Below are 27,003 nucleotides of genomic sequence, written 5' to 3'. Positions count from 1 at the left end.
AGAGGGTTGTGGGTTCAATCCCCGGTAGGTGACACTGCTGCTGTACCCTTGAGCAAGGTACTTTACCTAGATTGCTCCAGTAAAAAAAAAAAAAAAAACTGTATAAATGGGTAATTGTATGTAAAAATAATGTGATATCTTGTAACAATTGTAAGTCGCCCTGGATAAGGGCATCTGCTAAGAAATAAATTATTATTATTATTATTATTATTATTATTTCAGCCAGCGAAGCAGATTCTCCAATTTACAACCTTGCTACCGCATCTACATACGGATCCTCCTCTCCAGCGGCAGCTAGACGTCACACTATATCTCCACAAATCAGACGTATCATTCTCGAAGGTAAGGACATTAATCTTCTTTCACTATTAATGACGACTTCAGAATTCTTGCACCATAGAGTAGTCGATTGTGCAGAATTGGCGGTAACTCTAAAATCCAGAGATCCCAGACTGCTTAAAAATCTTACATTAGGGGAGTTTGTCCTTGCTTTCTCCATATTCAGAGATGTGTTATGCTCGGTATATCCTAACCGGAGAGCTGAATTGGAATCTTACGAATATTACATCGTGGAGCTGTCTGTCAGATACGGGGGGACTATGTTTTATGAGTATCATAAAGCATTCTCTGCAAAAGCAGCAGCGATATTGGCAGCAGATAATCACATCATCAATTGGGCAAAACCAGATCTATTTAATTGAATTTTTGGTGGTCTAAGGGCTAACGCATGTGGGGTCTGCGCTTCAACAGCTCATTCAACAGCCCTCTGCCCTAAAGCTGCAATTGCATCAACTTCTAAAGCACCCGGTTTCGCCGCTAATTCATACAGATCTTCAGTACCTAATCCTCTACATTCTTCAGCTCCCCTCGATCAATCTACAAGGAAAGACAAATATGGGCGCAGTATTAGATTTTCAGGAGGAAGACAAATCTGCAACAATTTCAATACTGGCTTCTGTTCGAATAGGCAATGCAATTTTATCCACATGTGCAGCAATTGCAGTGACGCTCACTCTAATACAACCTGCCCTTTAAAACGTAAGTGACTTTCCCCGATGCTCACCGTCTTTACTCCTATAAACATCCTGGCGTTATCAAGTAAATTACAGAATCATCCCGACAGTAACTTAATTAATTACCTGATCGACGGATTAAAAAATGTTTTTTCAACCGGTCTTACTCAAATTCCTTCTTCCTCGTTCCAAAGCAAAAATCTTTATTCAGCGACTCAAGAGCCACAATCAGTGCAGTCTCTCATCGAAAAAGAAATTAAAAAAGGATTTATAGTCAGTCCATTTTTAGCTCCTCCTCCTTTTCCAGTATACAGAATTAATCCTATCGGCATTGCCACGAGGAAAATGTCAGGAAAAAAGCGTCTCATTATTGATTTATCAGCACCACAGGGGTCAAGCACCAGCAGCATTAACTCATTAATTCCCCAAGATCAATTTTCCCTGCATTACATCACTATTGCAGATGCAATACATTCAATTAAATTAGCAGGTCGTGGTTCCTGGTTAGCAAAAGCAGATATATCAGACGCATTTAAAGTAATGCCAATCCATCCTTCTCTCCGTCACCTGTTTGGTATATGCTGGGAAGGGAAGTTTTATTTTGCCACTCAATTGACTTTCGGCTGCCGCAGCAGCCCGAAGATATTTGATACCCTGTCGGAAGCATTATGCTGGATTCTTCTTAATGTCTATCATGTCCCGTTCTTGCTCCACTCGCTGGATGATTTTTTAGTAATTTCTCCTCCTTCAGATGCACCAGCAGAAGCGATTTCCAATCTTAAAAGCTTATTTTCTGAAGTTGGCGTTCCGCTTTCAGAAGAAAAATCAATCGGTCCCCTTCATTCTTTGGAATTCCTTGGAATCATTCTAGATACAGAAAAGTTTGAAGCCCGCCTGCCTGAGTCTAAACTTAACCATATTCGTTTGCTCATTCAGGATTTTCAGATCAGTAAAACAATTAAAAAAACGGGCACTGCTTTCATTGCTGGGTTACTTTAATTTTGCAATACGTATCATTCCACAGGGGAGGACATTTATATCTCGGCTGCTAGCGCTGGCATCAACAGCAAAAAATCTGGACTCCTATTTAAATATCTCTTCAGAAGCTAGGAAAGACATTAAAATGTGGTCTGCACTTATTCAGCACTGGAACGGTCTCTCTATGTTGTATGATGATTTCATTTCTGCTCCTCACGATATGGCTTTATTTACTGATGCCTCATCTCTGGGATTCGGAGGTATATTTAATAATCAATGGTTTTGCAGTACATGGCCTGTGGAAATCGAGAACATATCTCCTCATCTAAAATCCACAGCTCTGCTAGAGATATACCCAATAGTAGCAGCTGCCCAGCTATGGGGTCATCTCTGGTCTAAGAAATCAATACTATTTTACTGTGATAATTCAACTACAGTGCATATTATAAATAAAGGACGTTCCTCCTCCGCTCTTATAATGCAATTGCTGCGGCGGCTAGTATGGATTTCAGTCTCTAATAACTTCCTAATACAAGCTCGCCACCTTCCGGGCATTTTTAACAATGCAGCTGATGCTCTTTCCCGTTTACAGATTTCCAAATTCCACAGTTTGCTGCCCTCAGCTCTGCAATATCCAGCAGCAACGCCACAGTTCAGTCAGCTGATTTTCAACTAAATCCAACTATTAATAAACTTCTTAATTCAGCTCAAGATTACATGGCATCAGCACTTGCCCCATCTACCAGATCCTCGTACTCTACAGGTTGGGCATGTTATGTAACTTTCTGTTTACAAAGCAGGATTAATCCTACTCCATTCAACCAGGACTGGATCATGGCGTTCATAGTGCATGCAAAGGACCCTCTACATCTGGCACCAGCTACAATCAGACTATATTTGTCAGGAATTCAGCATCAATTTCGCTTGATGTCCATCAATTGCCCAACTCTATTATCAATTCCAGCGGTTCGTCTCCTTTTACGAGGAATTTCCAAGTGCTCTCCGGCTCCTTCTTCTGCTCGCCTGCCTATTTCTATAGACATTCTCAGTTGAAGTACATTGCAGAGTAAAGACCATTTCATCCTCCGACCCTTTGTTTATCAATTCAAGCCTGTCCATTGTATCAAGGCATTGGTTTTCAACACACCTTTCCACCGTGGTATCCAGAGCAGGTCTTCCTTCGCAATTTTACACTCCTCATTCATTTAGAATAGGGGCAGCTACTTCAGCCGCAAAAGCCAACATTAACTAGCATTTAATTAAAAATATGGGGCGCTGGACTTCATCAGCAGTTGAAAGTTATATTCGTTCTTCATCATCTGAAATATCCTCCGCACATCAGTCCATTGCTAGTATGTCCGGAGTGGGGACGACCTTTCTGCCTGAGCCACCAAAGATTTCCTCCTAAGAAATAAAATTAAAGAAAGGTTTTTTTTTTTCTTTCCACTGTGCAGAGGGTCTTCACATAGTCATTAGGGTACAGTCTACGAACCCCTTTGTCATGTTAAGTGTTTGTTTTCTTTCGTCTAAATGTTTTCTTTTTTTATTCATTGGCGGTTCTCTCTTGGTTGCGTCAGCGGGGAGCCGGGGGTCCATCTTTTGGGGGGTTAGTGATTCCACTTTCTCCAACCCTTTGTTAAGCTCCGCTTCATTTACCTCATAGAGGAGGGTCCTCCATGAGTCAGAGGGGACCCCCGGCCAAACCCTTCCATCTGCATGTATGTTTCTTTTGGGATTCTTCTTTCAGGTCTGATGCCTCTACGTGAGGGTCCCCAAGCGGTGGCATCCCTCGTGTTTGTCAGGTCTCCTCAATGACGGTGGCCCCTCTCCTGTTTGTCGGGTCTCCTCAGCGACGGAACCCCCCTTCTATTATGTTGGGCTTCAAAGAGGTGGAACACCACGCATTATATGTTTTAACAAATACTAACTTTATGTTTTCTTTCCGGTTCGCGAGCCTCTTCGTATGTTGGGTAACCTCAGAGACGGTGCCCCTCTTGGTATGTCGGGTCACCTCAAAGACGGTGGCCCCCCTCCTGTTTGTCGGGTCTCCTCAGCGACAGAACCCCCCTACTGTATATGTTGGGTCAGGAAGAGCCGGAACCTCTTGTGTGTTATCAATACTAATTCATGTTTTCTTTCCGGTTCGCGAGCCTCTTCGTATGTCGGGTAACCTCAGAGACGGTGCCCCTCTCGTATGTCGGGTCACCTCAAAGACGGTGGCCCCCCTCCTGTCTGTCGTGTCTATCGATCAAGTAAATGTTGGGCCTTGAAGAGGTGGAGCCCCTCTCTCCATGTGTATATGTTTACTAACTCTGTCAGTAAACACTATCAGGTGGCATAGCTCCGCCCCATGAAATGTTAACCTATAAGTTGGGTTCAGGGGGCGGAGCTAGGCACCAACAACCTATCATCTGCTGTCATCAATTAAATCTACCTTATTTAAACATTAGTCACCTCTACATCGCTGTCTTGTGTTTTTTCGTTTCCTCCTCCTCCTTCCTCTAGCATCTCAACCGCCTTTGCATCGGTCTCCTCTGGGGGGTTAGTGATTCCACTTTCTCCAACCATTTGTTAAGCTCCGCTTCATTTACCTTATAGAGGAGGGTTCCCCATGAGTCAGAGGGGACCCCCGGCCAAACCCTTCCATCTGCATGTATGTTTCTTTTGGGATTCTTCTTTCAGGTCTGATGCCTCTATGTGAGGGTCCCCAAGCGGTGGCATCCCTCGTGTTTGTCGGGTCTCCTCAATGACGGTGGCCCCTCTCCTGTTTGTCGGGTCTCCTCAGCGACGGAACCCCCCTTCTATTATGTTGGGCTTCAAAGAGGTGGAACACCACGCATTATATGTTTTAACAAATACTAACTTTATGTTTTCTTTCCGGTTCGCGAGCCTCTTTGTATGTCGGGTCACCTCAAAGACGGTGGGCGGAGGCGGAGCCCCTCTCTCCATGTGTATATGTTTACTAACTCTGTCAATAAACACTATCAGGTGGCATAGCTCCGCCCCGTGAATCTATTGTTGCTTTTATGCTGTATGTAAGAACAGGAGTACATTTCTAGCAGTCAAACACAGAAACACATTCAAGTATAAACTGATAAACTAACTGGGATAAAAAAAAAATAGAAATAGAACTACCAATGCATTATTAATCTGTTCAAAATTTCAAAGGAACATTCAGTATAACAGTGACAATGGGCTCTGCTTTCAAAAAGGTTTGTAGTCAATTTTTCATTCAATATTTCTCATTATGTAAAAGGTGTTAAATATATTGTATTAAGCAGAGTACTTTTTAAGAGCACTATTTAAAGGCTGGTAGGGCATAAGAACAAAAAACGTGATTCACATAATAAGGACCACTTATATTGAACTGTATGGAAATCCAAAACAGTACAGATTACTGAATACCAAACCGCTTAAAATGTACAACTACAAAATCTGACAAATGCATTGCATATCACTTACAGCCATATAAAAAGTGTACAGTAGCCTACCGTACTACATGTAGGAATGGCAGCCAATTTGTACTTCTCTCAGTCTCCCCTGGTTTACTCACAATGGGCGTACTGTTAGTTGCCTTATCTTTAAAATGAAAGGTATATTCACACCGGACGCAATGTTTAAAACAAATCTGTAGTACAACACACCGCGCCACGACAAAAAAGAACTAGAACGTGTAGTTTCGACACAAACCATTCACACTACCTGTGATGCGACTGGTCGACACTAAAGTGATGTGAAAAAAATAGGACTGATGTCTTTTTTTGCGATGTTGTCATGCGACAGCTAGGGACATGACTAGGGCGTCTGATTTTCGGGTGACGTTTTTTTCCAAATTCGGGTGAATGCTTTTTTAAAAACCAGATAGAATTATTTAATGAAAAAATCAGTTGCAATCGGTTGTATTTTTTTATATATATAATCAAGAAAGAATAAATAAATATTGTAAATTATGTGCCTATTCGGGGAGTTTTCAGATTTAACCCGAATGCAGAAAAAAACATTTGGGGGAGAAATCAGGTAAAACCCGAAAATCAGATGCCCTAGAAATGACCAATAACTAATCAGAGGATAGTCTCCTATCACATCACATGCACCTGTCGCCACTGGAGTGAAAGGTAGTGTCTCAGAGAAAGTATCACTTTATTGAGGTCATAAAACTGGAACACATTTTTTCAAAAACCTCATTAAATAGGCTATGTGGAATTTGAGTCTTTTCAAAGACAAGCTTGAGCGTGTTGTATACTTGAGTACAATTTAAAAATAGTTCCAGAAAACTCAAATCAAGTTCAAATACTTGACTGTCAAGTTTACTTAGTCTCCCAATACAAAACTTATCCAAATGACTCCAAAATATCTCCATAACATAATCTCATACAATTGATTCAATGTTAGGCTACATTTCAAGTTTAAAGGTAAACTAATTGATTCCAAGTCAAAGCTGACTGGCGAACAGTGTTATACCAAGGTGTGCATGAAATTTAGGGTTGTTAGTTTACAAAGACTGAAAGGTAACCATTCCAAGCAAACATAGCCTGTAACAGTTGTGAGTCATTGGAGGGAGATTTAGAACAACTCTTGCACAGCAATTACATAACATTTCTAGTTTTTGTAGAGATAACTGAAGTCAACAATCAATAGCAGGAGAGATATAATACATATATTTTCTACAGAAAAATAAATGAAATTGGGGGGGGGGGGGGGGGCTTTATTTTTATTTTTATTTTTTAAAGATTGCCTATTAATAATTAAAAGTGGTTACCAATCCAGATACCCATATACCATATTAAAACACAACATAGCAGACTTGAGATATACAGTCCTCAGGATGTATTCCAGTTTACTGCTATTTGGAGTTCTTATCACATAAAGAAAATGGCCAGTTAACAACACTATGAAGGATGGATATTGAACAGTATACTTTCCCTGTTAGCTGTATGAGACTACTAAAACACTAAAACAAACAAGAGATAAAATGGATGCAGCCTACTCTACCATTCTGTTTGATTATAGGCTACATTCTTTTTATAGATTATGTTCCCCACCCCCCATTATTACACATCACAAAACTTTTTAGGTTGCAAGACTATGGACTACAGGCATGCTTAAAAAGTTATGCTTTTAATTTTTACGGTCTTTTACATAGTTTTTAATGCAATGTATTATATTTTTCTACCATTAAGCAAAATGTAAGCAAATATTTATCATATGCACATTGGGTGTTGTAATTTTCTAAACTTGTGCAACTTTGAGGTGACTTCTCATTTTGTCTTGTTTGTCATGAATTGTATTTTTCTTTTACTATTAAAAGATAAATTGGTTGTCTGTTTTCAGTTAAGTTTGCAAAAAAAAGTGTAATTAACTGGCATTTGCTTTAAGTTTTCCTACACACCTTAGATTGCATATGTATCCATATCTGACAGCATATCGTTTTCTGACACTACACCAGTTGTAAAAACAAAATGTAAAAAATATATATTATTTGGTGGATATTTTACACTTCTCGCGTGAAAATAATTAGATAAGCATTTGTAAATTACCTAGTTGGATGCTAAAACGTAATGCTCACTGAACAACTATACAAAAACAAAATATTAGGGAGTCTGCATCCAAATTTAAATCTCTCGTTTGTTGTAACGTGTGTGTTGTTGAACAGCAAAATAACACTGTCCTTCATATACTAACCATTGCAACACTATCTCATTCAAAATACAAATTTAAGATAAGATTTTTTAAAATGTTTCTATTCATGCATTGTTCTTTTCACAACGTCAGCAATAGTTTCAATAATATTTATCTAATTCCCATTTTCCCCTCAACTACCGTAATACTTCCACCAATAAACGTAAAGCACAATCCCTCACTTATTTCCTGAGACCACTTTTTCAACGGCAGGGTGCAAGGGACAAAACAGTTCGAGGTGAGAAAGCATAAACCACAAAGCTGACACGCAGGCTGTTTAAGCTCCAGACCCTAGTCCCGTTCGGATCTAGTCCAATAGAAAGGCCAATTAGAGTTGTTCCGTCATGATTTATAACTTATACCTGTAAATATGAACAGTAATGGTATATGCAAACAAACTTTTACTTTATTTAAAATTGAAAAAAAAAAAACATACATTTGATTTATTTATATTTAAATGTGCCCTCATTTTCCACGTCACCTTTTTTTTTTTTTTTTTTACTAGCCCTACAAAGAGTGAGATTTTCTTTGATTTTGGTTATTTTCTGTCTGAGAATAACCTCAACCAGGTGGCATCCATGGGGAGCATTAGTGTAATTTGTTGTATGTGTTTGTATCAATAATTTTAGCTGATGTCGGAAGTTTGTAAGAATGAAGGACTACTGATACAAGTTTCTCGTCAACCCAAAACTACACGCACAACAGTTCTATGATTGTGCTCTGCAGTGACCAATATCTCTGACTTTTCACCTGGTAGGAGTTAACGTTTTGGCTGAGGGAGGATTTCTAAAAATACATTATTATTATTATTATTATTATTATTATTATTATTATTATTATTATTATTATCATTATCCACAGGAGACTGGTTAATTATGAAAATTTAAAATGACTTGCAGCAAATACATTTTCAACATTACGTTAGCACTGCTCCCGTCATGCTTGTGTCCGGCGTTAAGTACTTCCTGTTGCTGTACCGCAGTGTTGTGTTGTTGCTGTGTCAGTTCCTTATTCGGTTTCCTGAATACTTAAATAAAATCGTTTTTTATCCACTGTCGTGTTTATCAGCATGGCATCTTCCAACACTTACAGACTCCGCTGCTCCGTCCCAGGACACGAACTAGATGTTAGGGGACTGGCATCTACTTCGTTTCCCGAAGGCGCCTTTGTTTCTGTATCGAGAGACAGAACTGGCAGGGTATGGGTACCCAACATGGGGTAAGTGAGCGACACAGTACCTAGTGTGTACAAAAAGTATATATACTTCTTGTATGTAGATCGTGACATAATATTGATGGTTTGATCTAGGCTTTGTGACTGAGTTTAAATTGTAAAACGATCAATAGTTGCATACATTGATTACAGTGAGTTAAACTTTACATGTCATTGCTCGATGACTGCGCCAAATGTGCTACTTGTTTTGTAACATTAAGACAGTAATACGGTGTATTTTGTTTTACCAAAAGCAGGCATTAACTTTGTTAGGAAAGTGATGGGATACAATATTGTTTGTTTAATGTAATTATTGTAACAGTTGCTTGATTTATATCAGAAACTTCCCAGGCCTATTAATCTACCCAGAAAAAGTTTGGGTCACAATAAACTGTCAGAAGAATTAAGCTTCAGAGAGTTTAACCTTGTGTTGATATGTTTACAATTTTAACCCATGTGTGTGTGGGGAGCTGAGGTTGTGTCTTATGTTACATCTACACCCATTCAGTTGTAGAATGTTCACTGAACCAGAGTAGTTTTGAATTAACGTATACACACGATTTAAAATATTCATAGGTATGGCAGGAACTTATCTACATTGCTTATGTTGGTATTCTTGTCCAAAATAACAGGGCGAGAGTGTTTACACACAATATTACTGTATAGGGAATATATTTTACTGGCTGCTGATATTAAACTTTTTCATATGAATCTGAATTGATTAACGTTGTGCTGTACAGTTCCAGCAAGTGCATTTTACATAACTGGATCCTGGAAGTATTACCTTTGGCATTCAGCATTTCTAAACATTTAGTAATTTAGGCTATTTCCCTGCCTCCCTCCCTGGTGTGTCTTCTAGACTATTTGAGCTAAAGAGCTGTTCACCAGCCTTATCTATTGATCCCATTTCCCATAGTGGGGAAAACAGAAGTAAAGGGGTGATTTTAGTCTCTACTGATGTCACTATTTTAATGGTGTTCTTTATTTGAGTTACATAGTTGGAGTATTGCATGTTTATTTAAATGAATTTGCCAAAATCCAGGTAAATTAAGTAAGAAGGAATATGTATGTCTGACTTACCTTATGTATTACTTGCAAGGAAAGGACTGTGTCCAGCCAGGAATAATGTGGATGTAAAGGGACGTTTTTGGCGTGTGATATAGAGCCCTTCATGGCAGGACACTATATCATTATTCTGTTCTTACATGTTGGTGAAGGTGAAAACAGGAATACAATTCAGTGCTACCCCTGCACTTTTTTTATTTGGCAAAGCAAAAACAATGGGCACCTCGCCCTGTAAGAAAACTACACATAGTTCTTCAAAATCAAACAAAAAGCTTTCTCCTCTTGGAGTTCTAACTAAACTTGAGACCTCTTTTTACCCTACACCATCAATAGGGAAGCATAAATGTATCCCATAACTGCATGGAACTGTGGGCAACAGCCCCTCTCAGGAAGCCCATGGTCCAAGTGCTGTATACTATTGGGAATGCACATACCCAGGGGTATAGAGTTTATTTTTGTAAAGGATTTTTCTTGGCAACTCCATGGGTGAAAGTTTTCTGTAGAAAACTGTAAAATGTTTTCGCACATACTTGATTTTTGTGACCCTTTAGAGTTTTTTTTTTTTCTCCTATTGAACTGTAACTTGATTGAGACCATAGTCACCACGTCAGTGTATGCACACAACTATTCTATGTTTTGTTATGATTTTGCCTTTTAAACGGTTTAAAATGTAATAACAAAATCGAAAAAACGGAAAGTCATTCAGAACATGCCCGAAGTCTGACATTAAAAACCCACAATAAAACGCACCCTACTCAAACATTGGTTTGACCTATAGTCCACTTGGTTTGACCCATTTACAACAGCTAACATAAGCAGCGGTGTGACTGTAACAGAAGATGCTGGGCAGTTTGTGGAGACTACAAACAGCGATTCATTAAATATAGACTAGGCAGTAGTTTAGTTTGTTTTTCATTCTCTGTTAATTACATTATATGCATTGAAAAAAAGGCAGGAGAGAATCAGACGGTTAATTTTTTGTGAAGAATCAACAACAAGTGGGACACAATCATGAAGTGGAACGAAATTTATTGGATATTTCAAACTTTTTTAACAAATAAAAAACTGAAAAATTGGGCGTGCAAAATTATTCAGCCCCTTTACTTTCAGTGCAGCAAACTCTCTCCAGAAGTTCAGTGAGGATCTCTGAATGATCCAATGTTGACCTAAATGACTAATGATGATAAATAGAATCCACCTGTGTGTAATCAAGTCTCCGTATAAATGCACCTGCACTGTGATAGTCTCAGAGGTCCGTTTAAAGCGCAGAGAGCATCATGAAGAACAAGGAACACACCAGGCAGGTCCGAGATACTGTTGTGGAGAAGTTTAATCGGATTTGGATACAAAAAGATTTCCCAAGCTTTAAACATCCCAAGGAGCACTGTGCAAGCGATAATATTGAAATGGAAGGAGTATCAGACCACTGCAAATCTACCAAGACCTGGCCGTCCCTCTAAACTTTCAGCTCATACAAGGAGAAGACTGATCAGAGATGCAGCCAAGAGGCCCATGATCACTCTGGATGAACTGCAGAGATCTACAGCTGAGGTGGGAGACTCTGTCCATAGGACAACAATCAGTCGTATACTGCACAAATCTGGCCTTTATGGAAGAGTGGCAAGAAGAAAGCAATTTCTTAAAGATATCCATAAAAAGTGTCGTTTACAGTTTGCCACAAGCCTCCTGGGAGACACACCAAACATGTGGAAGAAGGTGCTCTGGTCAGATGAAACCAAAATCGAACTTTTTGGCAACAATGCAAAACGTTATGTTTGGCGTAAAAGCAACACAGCTCATCACCCTGAACACACCATCCCCACTGTCAAACATGGTGGTGGCAGCATCATGGGTTGGGCCTGCTTTTCTTCAGCAGGGACAGGGAAGATGGTTAAAATTGATGGGAAGATGGATGGAGCCAAATACAGGACCATTCTGGAAGAAAACCTGATGGAGTCTGCAAAAGACCTGAGACTGGGACGGAGATTTGTCTTCCAACAAGACAATGATCCAAAACATAAAGCAAAATCTACAATGGAATGGTTCACAAATAAACATATCCAGGTGTTAGAATGGCCAAGTCAAAGTCCAGACCTGAATCCAATCGAGAATCTGTGGAAAGAACTGAAAACTGCTGTTCACAAATGCTCTCCATCCAACCTCACTGAGCTCGAGCTGTTTTGCAAGGAGGAATGGGCAAAAATTTCAGTCTCTCGATGTGCAAAACTGATAGACATACCCCAAGCGACTTACAGCTGTAATCGCAGCAAAAGGTGGCGCTACAAAGTATTAACTTAAGGGGGCTGAATAATTTTGCACGCCCAATTTTTCAGTTTTTTATTTGTTAAAAAAGTTTGAAATATCCAATAAATTTCGTTCCACTTCATGATTGTGTCCCACTTGTTGTTGATTCTTCACAGAAAAATTACAGTTTCATATCTTTATGTTTGAAGCCTGAAATGTGGCAAAAGGTCGCAAAGTTCAAGGGCGCCGAATACTTTCGCAAGGCACTGTAATACTCTGAAGCAGCGGTATTTCCGAATAACAGAAGCCGGTTTTTACTTTTGTGAAGTAGACTGGAATTATTATTATTATTATTAATAATAATAATAATAATAATAATAATAATAATAATAATAATACAAACTTGTCGTTCTTTATTGAAATATATTTTCAACTTTCATATTGAAGCTTGTTGTTACTTATTCAATCAAACCAAGTAGGAATTTGTTTGCATCGTTTAAGACGTTTTTCAAGTCAAAAAATGACAATAGAGTCTTTAAAGGCACGTACTGGAAATCGTAAGGTAATCCCAATATTTTTGCTTTATTACTCTCCCTGTTGTTCTTGTTCAGCTCTTGTTAAAGGTATAAAATAACGTACCTGATCCGAAGCAAGTGCAAAACTTGCCCCAATATTTAAAGTAAAAAAATATAAATATTTTAAAACTATCAAGAAATGACTTGCTTGCTGTAGCAGAAGTTACATGTTGTTTTAAGTTATTTTATTTTGGGCAAATGTTGGCTTTGAACTCAATGGACCATATTTAGAAGCAAGCACAAAGGCAAAGACACAGTTTCTCGGAGGAATAAGACAATTTTAATGGTATAAAACAAGAAACAACTCTTGACTGGTCCATCCTACAACTAAGTTTATACTGTTAAACGTCTACTGTTGAAATGGTTTTATTTAGCAAAAAATATGTACAACATCTGATTGAGTTAAGCAGAGATTATATGATTTTTGCAGCTGAGGTTTTTTAAAATTAATATTATGTGAATTTGGCATACATGTAAAAGGTTTGATGAGTAACATTTTAAAAAATATGTTTAACTAGCCTCGTGTGATTTATCAGGTTGATCCATCTGGTAAAATGACAAGTTGTAAGTAAAATAATTTCAGGTTTTTTTTTTTTCTTTTTTTTTCTTCTACAAAGTCAAGTTCAAATAAGCTTCTGAAAGTGGTCCAAAATGGCTCAGAATGCATCTGAGAGCATGTACAATGCCAGAGCCAGATCCCCAGCCAAAAGAAACTCCTGGTTTTGCCCCAGGAGGTTTCAGTCAAAATGTCCATTGACCACTTTCACCCATGCAGCTAGGAAACTAGCTTAAAATTTTGATGTTTAGATGCAGGTATTCATGGAAAAAGGTGCCCTTTACCTGTACCATGTTAGAATTGCCACTTAAACATGGTCTCAGGAGGGTATAATATGCTTTGGGCTATGACAAGCATGATCAGAAAATTCAGCATTTACCCATGCTATTGCAACAGAATATCTACTTTACTGAGTTTTATTTAAAACAAAAAGCATATTGATGTAATAGCAAGTATAAAAAGTATAAAGACTAAGTGTTATTTATCAAGTAACAATAAAATCTAGGCTTAAATGAATATATTGTTTTCATGACTTAAAGCATTTGTAATTTTTTTTTTTTTTTTTTTTTGTGTGTGTCCAGTCCAAACAGGAGTTTTACAGAAATGCACTGTATGCACGGTCACACCAATTTTGTGTCCTGTGTGTGCATCATAGCTCCCAACGAAACCTACCCTCGAGGACTAATCGCAACAGGGGGAAATGACAACAACATCTGTGTCTTTTCACTGGACAGACCTGACCCTCTGTACGTTCTTAAGGGTCACAAAAACACTGGTAGGTTGCTTTTGCTAAATGTTAAACAAACATTATTGTTGTTGTTGTTGTTATTAAATGTTGTGAAAAACTTGCAGCAACTTGAGTGTGCGAACATGCACTTCTTAGTACTGTGCAGGTGTACTCTGTGCAGGGGCTATAGCTTTTCCTTGTCCGCCTATTGTCCCAAGAATTAATTTTGTGCAGTTAACTGTCAACAGCATGCACTCTTCAGTTTAACCATTGTAACATTTTATCTGTTTAATGTCGCCTAGTTTGTACCCTCTCTGCTGGAAAATTCGGGACACTGTTAAGTGGTTCATGGGATACTACAGCGAAAGTGTGGCTCAATGACAAATGCATGATGTCTCTGCAGGTACAAAATTGCATGAATTTTACACGTTAGTTTTTCTCTCTCTTGGTTTTCACATTAGTCATGTTCACATGCTTTACAGAGTTTTTGTTTGTCTAGGGTCACACAGCAGCAGTGTGGGCTGTAAAGATATTTCCTCAACAGGGATTAATGCTGACTGGATCAGCTGACAAAAGCATCAAACTGTGGAAGGCAGGCAGATGTGAGAAAACATACACTGGTAAGCATTTTTAAATGCATTGCCGTCATTTGATTGTTCTTCCACAAGGTGGCAGTACACTATGTTAAGAGTAGACTGTATTGGCAGGGTTCGACGTTAACCATGTCCCGGCGGTCTGGGGCCAGTAGAGATCGCAATTTGGCCTGTAGTTATGAAGCACCACAGACCCGGCTGAGCCGGTTAAATTTTTTAACTAGTATAATATATATATATAATTATAGTATAGTGCACATGGCTTCTGTTTCATGAATCCAGTAAAATAGACAAGTATGCCAAAAAGCTGAAAATAATAATTTACAAACCATTTTTTTTAAAACATAACTGTGCCCCACATACACCCCCATAACGGCGTAATTCAAACTACCACATAGTCCTAACCGAATTGAGGTTTTTGGTGGATTCAAACATGTCACTGTAACAAAGAAATCTTAAGTTCCACACGCAAGTTCATAACCCCTCAGTTCCAGGCTAGTGCCACTGGAGAATAACGCAGTTAGGACTATGTGGTACTTTAGACTCACCAAAGTGGCCGTAAGCAATGCTCGAATGCATGACAAATGCAACTTCAACCAACCCCCCCCCCCACGTTAGTTATTTTGGCCTAAACTTGATAGAAATATCGAAAATTCAGATTTCAAAGGGGGTTAATGACCAGTGGAGGGACTTGAAACCGAAAGTGTTTCACAGAATTTGGAAGAGTGGTCCCTAACATTTTTACAGCAATACTAACATTTTAGGACCCTCATCCCCTACAGGGCAAAGGGTTGGGCTGAAGTTTAAATAAAACTCGTCACTTACCCCTCGTCTGGCAACTTGCCAAAAGTGAGTTAGGAGCTCCTGGTATTTTCTTCTCGAAAGCCCTATTCATTATGTTTCGAACGAGGTGCTACACATGATGGTAGCATCTAAATTTCGCCCAGGGTGATTTTTCTGGTCAGGGTCACTTTTTAACTTTAGGTTGACCTTTGCCAGGTCACAGCTCGAAGGGGAAATTAACCCCAGGTGAATTTTCTAGCAAAATCTGAGACGGTCGGGCTGCGGCTCTGGTTGAGCTGGTATAGAATGACCCAATTTGGGTTTTCTACAACTAAGCAACCAATAAGCCAAAAGGAAAGCACAGAAAGAAATACATTCTGAAAAAAATATATAAACGAACATTTAGTGGAGACTTCATCTGGCTATTATGACAGTGAAAAAAAAAACTAATGTTCTACCTTGTTTGCCAGACTTTCAGATAAAACAGTTTTTTTTTGGTTGGGAATTCAATATTTGGTTTACATCATATCCAGTCTCACAGTAATAGTTCAAGATAGCAGGTGCTTGTCTACTGTGCCTGCAGCGAACAGTTCACAAGATGCACCTATGGATGCCCAGATACAGGATTGAATTGTCAAACTCTGGATCCGGTGTGTTCAGGTCAGAAATGCCATTTGCAATCTTTCCAGGACTCGTTGGTATCACACACTCTGTCAACGTCCCGGTCTGTACTCATGGGATGCCACCTCCGCAGTGAAGTCAACTCTTTTGTCTTAATAAGAAGTGTGCGCTGTGAAACTGCCTCCGAAACGAAAATCATTTTATGTTCCAACAAAGCTGGAAACTATATTGATTGCTTGAAAAAAGTAGCAACACAGGCATATCTCTGTCATGAATATATATATATAAAAAAAAAAAGGATCTGATTAACTTTTCATGTCAGATTGATTTTTGAATAAAAGTTCAGCTTTAATTAAAGATTTGTGCTTTTTTTGTACTGCGTTTTAATTCTTTAATGAATTGGATAAAGCAAAAGCATACATGAAACTAACAGGTACATGTATTCACAATTTCATCTCGTTAACTTACTCCAACAGTTTATCCTTCATTTTGATTGTCCTTTCGCTGTAATGAACCCCTTGATATAATGAACAAAAGGCTTGGACCTCAACAAGTTTGTTATAGCGAGGGTGTACTGTAGTGTTTATTATTAGGATTATTATAATTCAGTTAACGTTTTATCGTTGCTGTGACCATATGGTAACAGCTCTGTACACATTTGTACACATACATTTTCAAATCTTGAATACAGTATTTTCATTTTCTGACATGCACACAAATGTATGCATGTTAAAATGGCTGAAATAAAGTAGATTGAAAGGCTTCGCTTAGCCCCTTTTTTTTTGTTTTTATTGAGAGAGACGTGGGCTCTTCGGTTACCATACACAGTTAGAAATATACTGAAAATAAAAACCATCATAAAAAAGTGTGTGTGTGTGTATATATATATATATATATATATATATATATTGGCCAGATACAATTGCATCCGGGCTAGTAAAAACACTAGCTCAGTGGCCCAAGGGGCCAGTAGTTAAAAATCTAAACGTAGAGCTCTGATTGGACTGCAAAGTTTTGAAACACTGTTGTTTTTCCATTAACAACCTCCCAAATCAGCCTAAACACAACATCACAAGGATCTTTTCATCACATAAGCTTGTACAGGGGAAAGAACAAAATGCAATTTATAGGATAAAGCATAATGCTTTGCATGTGAGCAAATGAATATACAGACTGACCCTTATTGGCATAATTATTGAACTTTATTGTCTTTCTATTTCTTTAAGTTGTGAAATGTCAGATCATTTTTGATTTACAGATAGTCAACAGGATGTGGTCAACTGATTTTAGCAGCGAGCATCCTAAACAACATAATTTAAGATATTGATGATGATGATGATGATGCCAGATTTATGACACATGTATATTAGATCATCGTTACTGATTGATATTGTTCTTGTTTTGCTACTTTAGGTCATGAAGATTGCGTAAGAGGGTTAGCTGTTGTGAACAACACTGAGTTCTTCTCTTGCAGTAATGATGCCAGCATAAGAAGGTGGCATGTAGATGGAGAATGTCTGCAGGTTTATTATGGGCACACCAACTATATATACAGTATATCGGTCTTTCCCAATGGTCAAGGTAAATATAATATACTCGTTTTGTGACTGGTACTGTGCAAGTGGTTTATGCAGATTCAGATCATCTAAATATTTTTTCCAGGTTTCAGAATATGTTTTATTGAAAATAATGTGTTGTCCTCCCCAAATCGCCACCTGAAATGTTTCAGTAAAGAATAAGCATGTGTTTGATTCCGTTTTAGACTTCATTAGCACAGGAGAAGATCGATCCATACGAATTTGGAAAAATGGTGAATGTGCACAGACCATCAGGCTTCCTGCTCAGTCAGTGTGGTGCTGCTGTATTTTGGACAATGGGGACATAGTTGTTGGTGCAAGGTATTTTTGTTTTTGGTTACTTCAAAACTGTGGAAGTTGTATTTTCAAATTATTATTATTTTTTTTTTAAAATCATATTGTACTATCCTCTGGTTTTTGAAGTTTGCTGGGCAGATTTCACTTAACATCTTTTATTGTTTTAGTGACGGTATCATCAGAGTCTTTACAGAGTCTGATGAGCGGATAGCTAGTGCTGAAGATATTAAGGCTTTTGAAAATGAACTTTCCCAGACTACAATTGATGCTAAAACAGGAGATTTGGGAGATATTAAAATGGAGGAACTTCCAGGTAGAGAACACTTAAATGAGCCTGGTAAGTTTTGACAGGTACAGTATGATTGAGCTTGGATTTTTATCCAGTGCATTGTTTGACAAATCTATTCTTGATAACCCACCAGCTCATAGAATTTCAACTAGCCTTGTATTGTGGATGGGTGAGTGAATTTACTGTGGTTTAATAGCAGTGGTTACTTTTAATCAATACAATACGTGCAAGTTACTGTATAAATGGCTATTCATCATACATATTACAACAGTGATATAAGACACACATAAACCCTTGACAGTTCTAGATTGCATGGTGTAGTTTGGGTTTTAAACAAATGGACTCCTCTATTTTTGTAATGTTGTACTTCTATCCTGTGTACCTCCTTGTTTAACTATGTTAGATCTTGGATTGTGTTAAGCCTCCCTATTACTGTTAAGGTACCCGGGATGGGCAGACGCGGCTTATTAAAGATGGAGAGACGGTGCAGGCGTATCAGTGGAGTGTCTCTGACAGTAACTGGCTGAAGATTGGGGATGTCATTGGCTCATCTGGGGCAACACCGCAGACATCTGGAAGAGTACTGTTTGAAGGAAAAGTAAGTTCCACAGTATCAATCCCATTTGGAGCGGTATTCATATTGTACTTTTTATCCTGCACTGCTATTTAAACAATTTTTATTTCTGCAACCGTGTTTGCATGAGTGGTGTTTTAAAGATCTATTTAATAATGCTTCTTGAAAAGTAGAAATTACTAGTTTGGGGAGACCTGTGATGGATAGGGAGAGGCAATGGATACATTATTTAGAAATATTTTAAAGACGATGTAATGTGAAGTCAAAAGACTAATCAATATCTCAACATTTCTTTCTTTCTTTAGGAGTATGATTTTGTTTTTACCATTGATGTAAATGAAGGAGGTCCTTCAATGAAACTGCCCTATAATGTTGCTGATGACCCTTGGTTAACTGCACACGATTTTCTGGAAAAGAACGACTTGAACCCCATGTTCTTAGACCAGGTAGCCAACTTTATCATAGAGAACACTAAAGGAAATACTGTGGGACGCACAGAGACAGGACACTCGGATCCATTTACAGGTAAGTGCATTCTTCAAAAGGCTTCTTTTGTTGTGATTTATGATCCTGCTTTTATTGTAAGGATAAAAAAAAAAATCTATTTTGAAGAAAAAAATCCCAAATTGAGAACCCAGTAACACAGCTTTTAATAGGATTTACTTTGTTTTCCTATGTTTTCGTAAATCTTCAATTCTTCAACAACCATTCCATCAGATATGTCATTCCCTGTACATTATGTCCATGGGGATGCTTCATTTTTTTCATGTCTAAACACTTTTTGTGATATTGCATAGCAGTTTCTCCCATTCCAGGTTTTAATATGTGCTTGGTTAGGCCCAGTGTATAATACACTCAGGTGTGTCTTATTAAACTCCATGAATGGATCAAATTGCTATGGAGTGGGAGCCTTACTTCCATCCCTGGACTACTTCCTACTTTCTTATGTCTCCTTCCTCTCCCCCTGCAGGTTCAGGCCGCTATGTTCCTGCTTCTGCTGGTGGCTCCAGTGCAAGTGGAGCAGATCCCTTTACAGGTATGTAATTCTAGAACAAATATCAGATATTATCCCTTACTGGAAATGCTAATCAAAAGAGCATATTGACTGTGCAGTACTATTTATAACCTTAGTCGAGACAAGTTGGATGTACAGTAACTGTGTCTGAAGCAGTCCCAATGAATACGAATATATTTTTATAGAATACACTACTTGAGTTACATACACAGGATTTCACCAGCGCTATACTAGAAAAGTATGTGTAGTATTTAGGAACGTTTGCAGGTATACCAAGACAATAAAAGCTGTGTTGTGAAATATTATATAATAGGCCTGTATGGCTATTTGTTGCTTTCTTTTTTAACATTACATTAATGTTTTCTTCTTGAAGGCTCTGGGCGCTATATTCCTGGATCTGGTCCAAGTACAGTTGCACCTGCTGGGGTAGCAGATCCTTTTACAGGTAGGTTCATCTGATATTTTCAATACAGAAACGTAACTTCTGTCCACATTAGTTGTTACTGAACCAGGCTAATTTCCATTGTCTAACCGGGGAGGATAACATATAACTTTTCACATGATTGTCATGCTCCCATGTTTTATTTAGGGGATATGGAATGTGCATTTAGTATTTACACAGCAATGAGTTCAACTGAAACATCAAGAGAATGTATTCATATGTTTTTATCATTCTCTGCTATGCCTTTTACCAGGACATCTTAATAGAACTTTCATGTATTCCTGTTTTTTTTTTTTTTTTTTTTTTTTTTTTTTAAGGTGGAAGTGCTTACGCCTCAAATACACTGCAATCATCATCTGCTCCAACAAATATTTATTTTCCCAAGACAGACGCTGTAAAATTTGAGCAGGCAAATGCAACACAGATTTTGGGTATTCTTGGTCTCTCTTACTTCAGAAAAATAAGTATGTCTTGTCCTCAAGGGTCATTCCACGTGAGGATTTATAGGTTATCAGTTAAATAATTCTAGGTTTAGGACCAGGATAGTGGTTTAATTGGTTGTTGCAGAATGAAGGGTGTGGTTGGAACAAATACCTGGACTAGAATGGCACTTCTGATTTTCGGTTTTCACTGATAAAACACCACCCATACAAAAAAAAAATGAAATCGGTGTAAAGCCAATAAACGCTGGAAAAACACTGGAAATGGTTACTCAGTTGACGTCACCCCTTTCCAATTTTAAAAAACAAAAATGTAGAACAAAAAAACAAAAACTAACTACCTTTCCCGGTGCAGTTTGGCAATGTCCATCCTTCCTATCTTGTATCTATCATCGATTCATTCTGAATACTTTAAACCCACCTCAAATACTGCTGAGTGGCAGCAAATTTTAATTTTTTTGCATTTATTTTTCATTTCAAGCAGAGAATGGGTGAAATTGACCTTTATGCTTTAAAAAAACTTTTTATGCCATTTGAAAAAAAGTCTAATTTAGTGAAACCCCTTTATTCAACATGCAACAAAACCATAGTTACCAACATTGTAATAGAAATAACGTTTGGTCACAGCGGAGCTATTCCTTGTAAATATAGAGAACACAAATTTAAAAATGGTCTCAAATGGGGCTCCCAAGTGGCACATCCGGCGAAGGCGCTCCGCATGGAGCGCAGGATGCGCCCTTTAGCCTGGAGGTCGGCGGTTCGAGTCCAGGCTATTCCACTGCCAACCGTGGACGAGAGCTCCCAAGGGGCGGCGCACAATTTGCCGAGTGTCGCCCTGGTCGAGAGGGCTTAGGTTGGCCAGGGTGTCCTTGGCTCACCGCGCACCAGCGACCCCTGTGGACTGGCCGGGCACCTGCTGGCTTGTCTGTAAGCTTCCCAGAGCTGCGTTGTCCTCCGACGCTGTAGCTCTGAGGTGGCTGCATGGTGGGCCTGCAGAGTAAAAAGAAGTGGTCAGCTGACGGCACACGCTTCGGAGGATAGCATGTGTTTGTCTTCACCACTCTCGAGTCAGCGTGGGGGTGGTGTGGTGAGCTGAGCCTACAAATAATTGTCTATTTCAAATTGGGAGAAAAAGGTAAAAATCAATTGGCGAAAAAATGGTCTCAAATAAAGCATAGAAAATGCCGCATATCAAAGTGTATTACAGACTTTTATAGCATAAATTTACGAGTAAAAATAATATGCCCAGAACAAAACATTAGATAGTTGAACAGAACTAACTAAATAAGTATGAGCTCCACTCGTCTCCTGCTTCAGCACAGCTGGACTCAAAGTCACTGGAAGGCAAGGCAGATGGGCCCGCTTTGTCTTGCCGCTGAGACTTCAGCTGCCGGTCAGGGTATTGTGCACAATATTCATTAAGCGTTTGCCTTGTGTGCCTCATTTTCAAATCAAACTAGTAACCATCACCTTAACCCACTAATTTCAAAGTAGGCGCTTTGAATGACAGGCGCTGTTGCTGACAAATGAAAGCGCACAGTCAGTGCAGGTCTGGGTGATTGACAGTCATTTAAAACGAATGAGAGCATTCTAGCGCTGCTTCAGTCAACAAGATCTGTCGGAACAGGGTGAAACTACAGTACTAACAGACGACTGAGATGACTGACAGCGACCCCCCAGCCATTCAGAGCAGAACGGAGACGGGACAGACAGCAAGTACAAAAACTACACAAACTAGATTTCTAAGTGATTATTTTAGGTAAAAAAATAAAAAAAATAGCAAGTTGTTTTACTGACGTTTATCCTGTATAAATGTATTTTAGTCTATCATATTTTTTGGGAATTTGACGTTTAGAGCTTTACTGAATTTAGTATTGAAAAGTAGCAAGTCTAGTTTATATTACAGTTATATGGAATAAAACAAAATTGCAAATTGTGGCGAAATGCATAAAAATGTCTAGACACACAAACCCAAGAAGAATGTGCCCGTGCCCATAAGGATTGCGTTGTGGAAGACAGCAAAGGAAAGAAGGTACAACTTAAGTGTGCAAGTACTGTCGAGTTACTATACATATCCTGACAGAAAAAAACGCCTAGGCATTTTGGAAAGTAACCGAAAACAATAATTTCATACAGTATATAAAAAACGAAAGCCCCGAAAAAAAAAAAAAAAAACTTTTTTATAAAACTTGAATATAGCTAAAAATAAGCACTGAATAAGGAAATTTATAAAAACAGAAGGCCTAGTTATATAATTGGGCCAAACAGTCTTGAGCAGTCAATGCATTATTTAATCAGAATATGCTAAACATATAGAATTGATTTTAAATTGTTGTTTTGTTTTTTTGTTTTACTAAAACAAAAATCATTTTTGAAACCTCTCTTCCTTTCTGTAGCCAAGTTGAAGGAATTAAACAGAGGAGCACCAAATGAACAAACGTTGTCTGATGATGGTATCCAGAAGCTTGAAAAGCTGCTCTCAACTGTCTCCAATCTCAATGATGTACAAAAACCTACAACAGAGGAGATTGAGATACTGTGGAAAACTGCCCACTGGCCTGAAGGTACTTGCATCTTAAGGTGTAATTTCGTGAGACCGAACAGAACTGGACAATCTGATTTGACTCATTTGCAAAAATGTTATTATTATTATTATTATTATTATTATTATTATTATTATTATTATTATTATTATTATTATTTGTTTATTTAGCAGACGCCTTTACCCAAGGCGACTTACAGAGACTAAGGTGTGTGAACTATGCATCAGCTGCAGAGTCACTTACAATTACGTCTCACCCGAAAGACGGAGCACAAGGTAGTTAAGTGACTTGCTCAGGGCAACACAATGAGCCAGTGACACAGGTGGGATTTGAAACGGGGACCTCCTGGTTATAAGCCCATTTCTTTAACCACTGGACCACAATTAAAGTTCCCCTTAATTGCGATTTAATTAAATCAATTTAACTTCACTCGCTGTTTGTGTTCAGTTTGAATTAAAAATAAGGAGCTCCTTTTTTTTTTTTTTCCTTTTTTTGAAAATGAAACAGAATAAAAAAAAGGGACATCACGTGATCAAAAATAAAAACCAAAAAACGAAGACCCTTATCTGTACTGTATAGCGAGATTTGTAATATATTTGACCAATAATAATATTATTAATGTTACAGTTTATTACATATGATATTAATACGGCTTGGAACTTTCTGACTTAAAAAAATCATCACAAAGCAAAAACAACAGCATCCCCAAATTGCTCTCAGCCATGATGCTAGTACAGAAAAATAGAACAAACTGATTTCGCGAAAAGGCTAAAACCTGTTCCTGCTCCACATCGAACAAGCAGAACATGTCCGAGTCTGTTTGTCAAACGAAATTCCACCTTTAGTAGAATTTTGGATTTTGCAAGAGGTAGGTTCCACCCACGGTTGCCATGACAACCCAGATAACAATTGATTTTTGCTTGTTTAATTTAACTGAAATATTTTGATTGCTTAATGTAAGTAATTGGAACGTTTTTAGACACTTTTTATAAGCATGTGTGCTGTGTGTTATGAGCTGACTTTGCCTACATCCATAACTAGAGAATTAAACATTGTCAGCAGCCCAGAGCACTTTGTGCACTTGAATGGGAAAACTTCTATGCAGCTGCATGACTTTTAGCTGGTTGGTAGACAAGACTAGTCTTTTGTCTACCAACCAGAGAACTGTGAGGGTCTGGAACCAACTCCCCAGTAATGTTGTTGAATCTGACATCCTGGGATCCTTCAAGAAGCTGCTTGATGAGATTCTGGGATCAATAAGCTACTAACAAACAAACGAGCAAGATGGGCCGAATGGCCTCCTCTCGTTTGTAAACTTTCTTATGTTCTTTAGTGCCAATAACCTAGCTCTTTCTTCAGCACACTGGCTAATTGTAGTAATAGAAATGAAGATAAAGTATAACTTCAGTTTTAACTTCCCACCATCACCCATGCTTGTTTTAGATATTGTCTTTCCTGTCTTGGATATCCTTCGCCTAGCTGTGAGGCACCCTGTGGTGAATGAACAGTTCTACAGTGATAAAGATGGTGTTCAGTTCTGCAATCATCTGCTAAACCTGATGGCCCCCCAGGGGAAACCAGCTAATCAAATGCTGGTCCTTAGGACTCTGTGCAATAGCTTTGCAGGCCAGTGGGGCCAGACGCTGCTGATGTCAATGAGGGAGACGGTGATGTCACAGGCAATGCAACTGAGAACAGTCAACAACAAGAACATTCACGTTGCACTGGCCACCCTGGTCCTTAATTATGCAGGGTGCCTGCATAAGGTAGCTGACCTTGAAGGAAAGGCGCAATGCCTTTCCATGGTCAGCACTATCCTTGAGGTGGTTCAAGACAAGGAGGCCGTCTTCAGGCTTCTGGTGGCACTGGGGACAACCATCGGCAATGACGGCACTGCAAGAGATCTGGCACAGTCGCTGGGAGTCAAATCTCAAATCAATAAATATTCCACTGTAACTGACCCAGCTAAATTAGGGGAATGCTGTAAGTTGGTTCTGAATCAACTGTAGTCTTTATTTTTTTTTTTTTTTCAGTTTAATATTTACAACAAGGTTTTGCTGATTTTAATTTCACATTCTGCTGCAATAAAGTGATGGTAAAGTACTGTTGAAAAGCATGATTATTGCCAAACCGTATTTCCTGAAAGGCCTGCCATAACATTAGACATACTGCAACTGCAAAAACAGTTTGTTGTATAATGGTGGTAACATTGCTTTTGTCAAGGTAGTAAGTGTTAACGCTTTTTTCACATGTCGACTTTATTTAATCTGTCACAACAGACATTTAATGAAAATAAAAAATGTAAATAACTCATAATGGGCCCTGTTCACAAATGTATGTATTGTTTTAAGCAATGTTTTGTTAGGAATTATTATTATTATTATTTGTTTATTTAGCAGACGCCTTTATCCAAGGTGACTTAGAGACTAAACTTTGTGAACCGCAGACTTCATTTAAATCAATCAAAACAGGCTTTAAAAAACAAAATGACGACATTCTTTTTGTGTGTGTGTGTGAATAGGGCCCAAATAAAGCTTTGTGGATAGAGCCCTGAGTGTATCCTAATCTGAAGTCACCCTGTCTTTGTGTGTATTTTTACATGAGCATACAGTCAATGTAGGTCATATTGCATGTTACTGATAGCTAAAGCCCCATGAAATTATTTTTATTTATCATTTTTCATTTTATTTTTCACTAATTTCATTTTATTTTGTTTTATCCACTATTTTTTTATTTCATTTTATTAGATACACATTAACTCAAATAGATGTATATAAATAAAAACAAAGTATACATCATGTTTTTGCTATATACATATTTTTTATTAAGCATTATCCATTTTTTATTATTATTTTCTTATAAACAGACCTAGCACAGAAAAATTATTTAGTTACCATAATTTCTCATTAACGATTGTAACGGTAGCATATGTGAAGTCTCACACTATTTTTAATTAACTGCCTATTTACAGTAAATACTGCACATGCCCGCTATAAAAATACAATAAGATAAAATAAAAATACAAAAATATTTTTATTACTGCACAATGGAAATCAAATCAACAAACAAACAAAATTGCTTATTTCAGAATGTTGTACAGTTTAGCATTAACTCAAAAAACAGGTTACTGAAAGAAAATTTGCATATTTTACGCATTCAATCTAGCAGCAATATTCAAATTAAGAATTAAACACAAGCATACCACAGAACTCTACGCTTTCTTTTTTCATGGTTTGTCGTCTCACAATCTGAATACTTTGGGGAGAAAAAAAAAAACAGTACATGAGACAAGAAATCATGGTATTGGATAAGCTGGCATTCTGACACCTGAGCCCAAACGGCGTGTTAATAATATCTACAGAGCCAAAATTATTCTTAACTGCATCTTTCACACTGTTGCTTAGTTTCATGAACCACAACACAAAGTAATTGATTTCCACTTCGCTCAGCAGTGGCACGTTCACAATACATTCCTTCAACATATTTTTTATCCACTGATGCTCGAGTGGCTGTCTCCAGTGGATTAAACAGGTGGCCAAGAGAAGTCAGGAGAAATTCTTTGCAGCGTGGATTAGGCATTTTAGAAGCAAATGTCTCTTCTCTTCCATCATAATTTTAATTCCCAAACCACTCGCTCCAAGTTATATATCTGCGCAAGTGCTAGTCAGAGCTTCCGTTTCCCTTCAGACCGTGTCTATAGTAACGGCTGAGCCTTGACAACTATGATTTCAACTATTTATTTAAAGTAGTTTTTGTATAAACTCAAATTTAAAAATGTCA

General features: G+C 38.2%; 2 protein-coding genes across 3 annotated transcripts in view; one reads left to right on the top strand and one right to left on the bottom strand.

Moving 5' to 3' along the window:
• Positions 1 to 8,653, bottom strand: part of LOC117409119 (palmitoyltransferase ZDHHC20-like) — a 29,826-nt gene extending 21,173 nt beyond the window's left edge. Inside the window, exon 1 of the mRNA XM_059001075.1 lies at positions 8,591 to 8,653. The gene's annotated coding sequence lies outside the window, so the exon portion shown is untranslated. The remainder of the gene's footprint in view (positions 1 to 8,590) is intronic.
• On the top strand, positions 8,628 to 25,798 carry LOC117409605 (phospholipase A-2-activating protein-like). 2 transcript variants are annotated; one of them, XM_034015892.3, is made up of 14 exons: positions 8,628 to 8,888; positions 13,904 to 14,097; positions 14,352 to 14,452; positions 14,549 to 14,669; positions 17,460 to 17,627; positions 17,809 to 17,944; positions 18,088 to 18,257; positions 18,650 to 18,807; positions 19,089 to 19,308; positions 19,754 to 19,819; positions 20,172 to 20,243; positions 20,558 to 20,671; positions 23,077 to 23,244; positions 24,667 to 25,798. In XM_034015892.3, exons 1-14 carry the CDS (start codon positions 8,740 to 8,742, stop codon positions 25,230 to 25,232), a joined length of 2,403 nt encoding a protein of 800 aa, XP_033871783.2. In that variant the 5' UTR covers positions 8,628 to 8,739; the 3' UTR covers positions 25,233 to 25,798. The 2 variants fall into 2 exon arrangements, with proteins under 2 accessions (XP_033871783.2, XP_058856933.1); XM_059000950.1 differs by lacking the exon at positions 20,558 to 20,671.
• Positions 25,799 to 27,003: the final 1,205 nt, after the last annotated feature.

Source organism: Acipenser ruthenus, chromosome 2 (assembly GCF_902713425.1).
Source record: "Acipenser ruthenus chromosome 2, fAciRut3.2 maternal haplotype, whole genome shotgun sequence".
In the NCBI taxonomy this organism is placed as follows: domain Eukaryota; kingdom Metazoa; phylum Chordata; class Actinopteri; order Acipenseriformes; family Acipenseridae; genus Acipenser; species Acipenser ruthenus.
Note: the sequence above shows the minus strand (reverse complement) of the source record. Positions and strands in the feature narration are given on the sequence as shown.

Bases quoted from the DNA above. Each gene is read 5' to 3' on its own strand.
- LOC117409605 (XM_034015892.3), top strand. From the start codon at position 8,740: ATGGCATCTTCCAACACTTACAGACTCCGCTGCTCCGTCCCAGGACAC. The intron at 19,309-19,753 runs GTAAGTGCATTC...CTCCCCCTGCAG, and splicing joins ACACTCGGATCCATTTACAG to GTTCAGGCCGCTATGTTCCT. The intron at 20,244-20,557 runs GTAGGTTCATCT...TTTTTTTTTAAG, and splicing joins GGTAGCAGATCCTTTTACAG to GTGGAAGTGCTTACGCCTCA.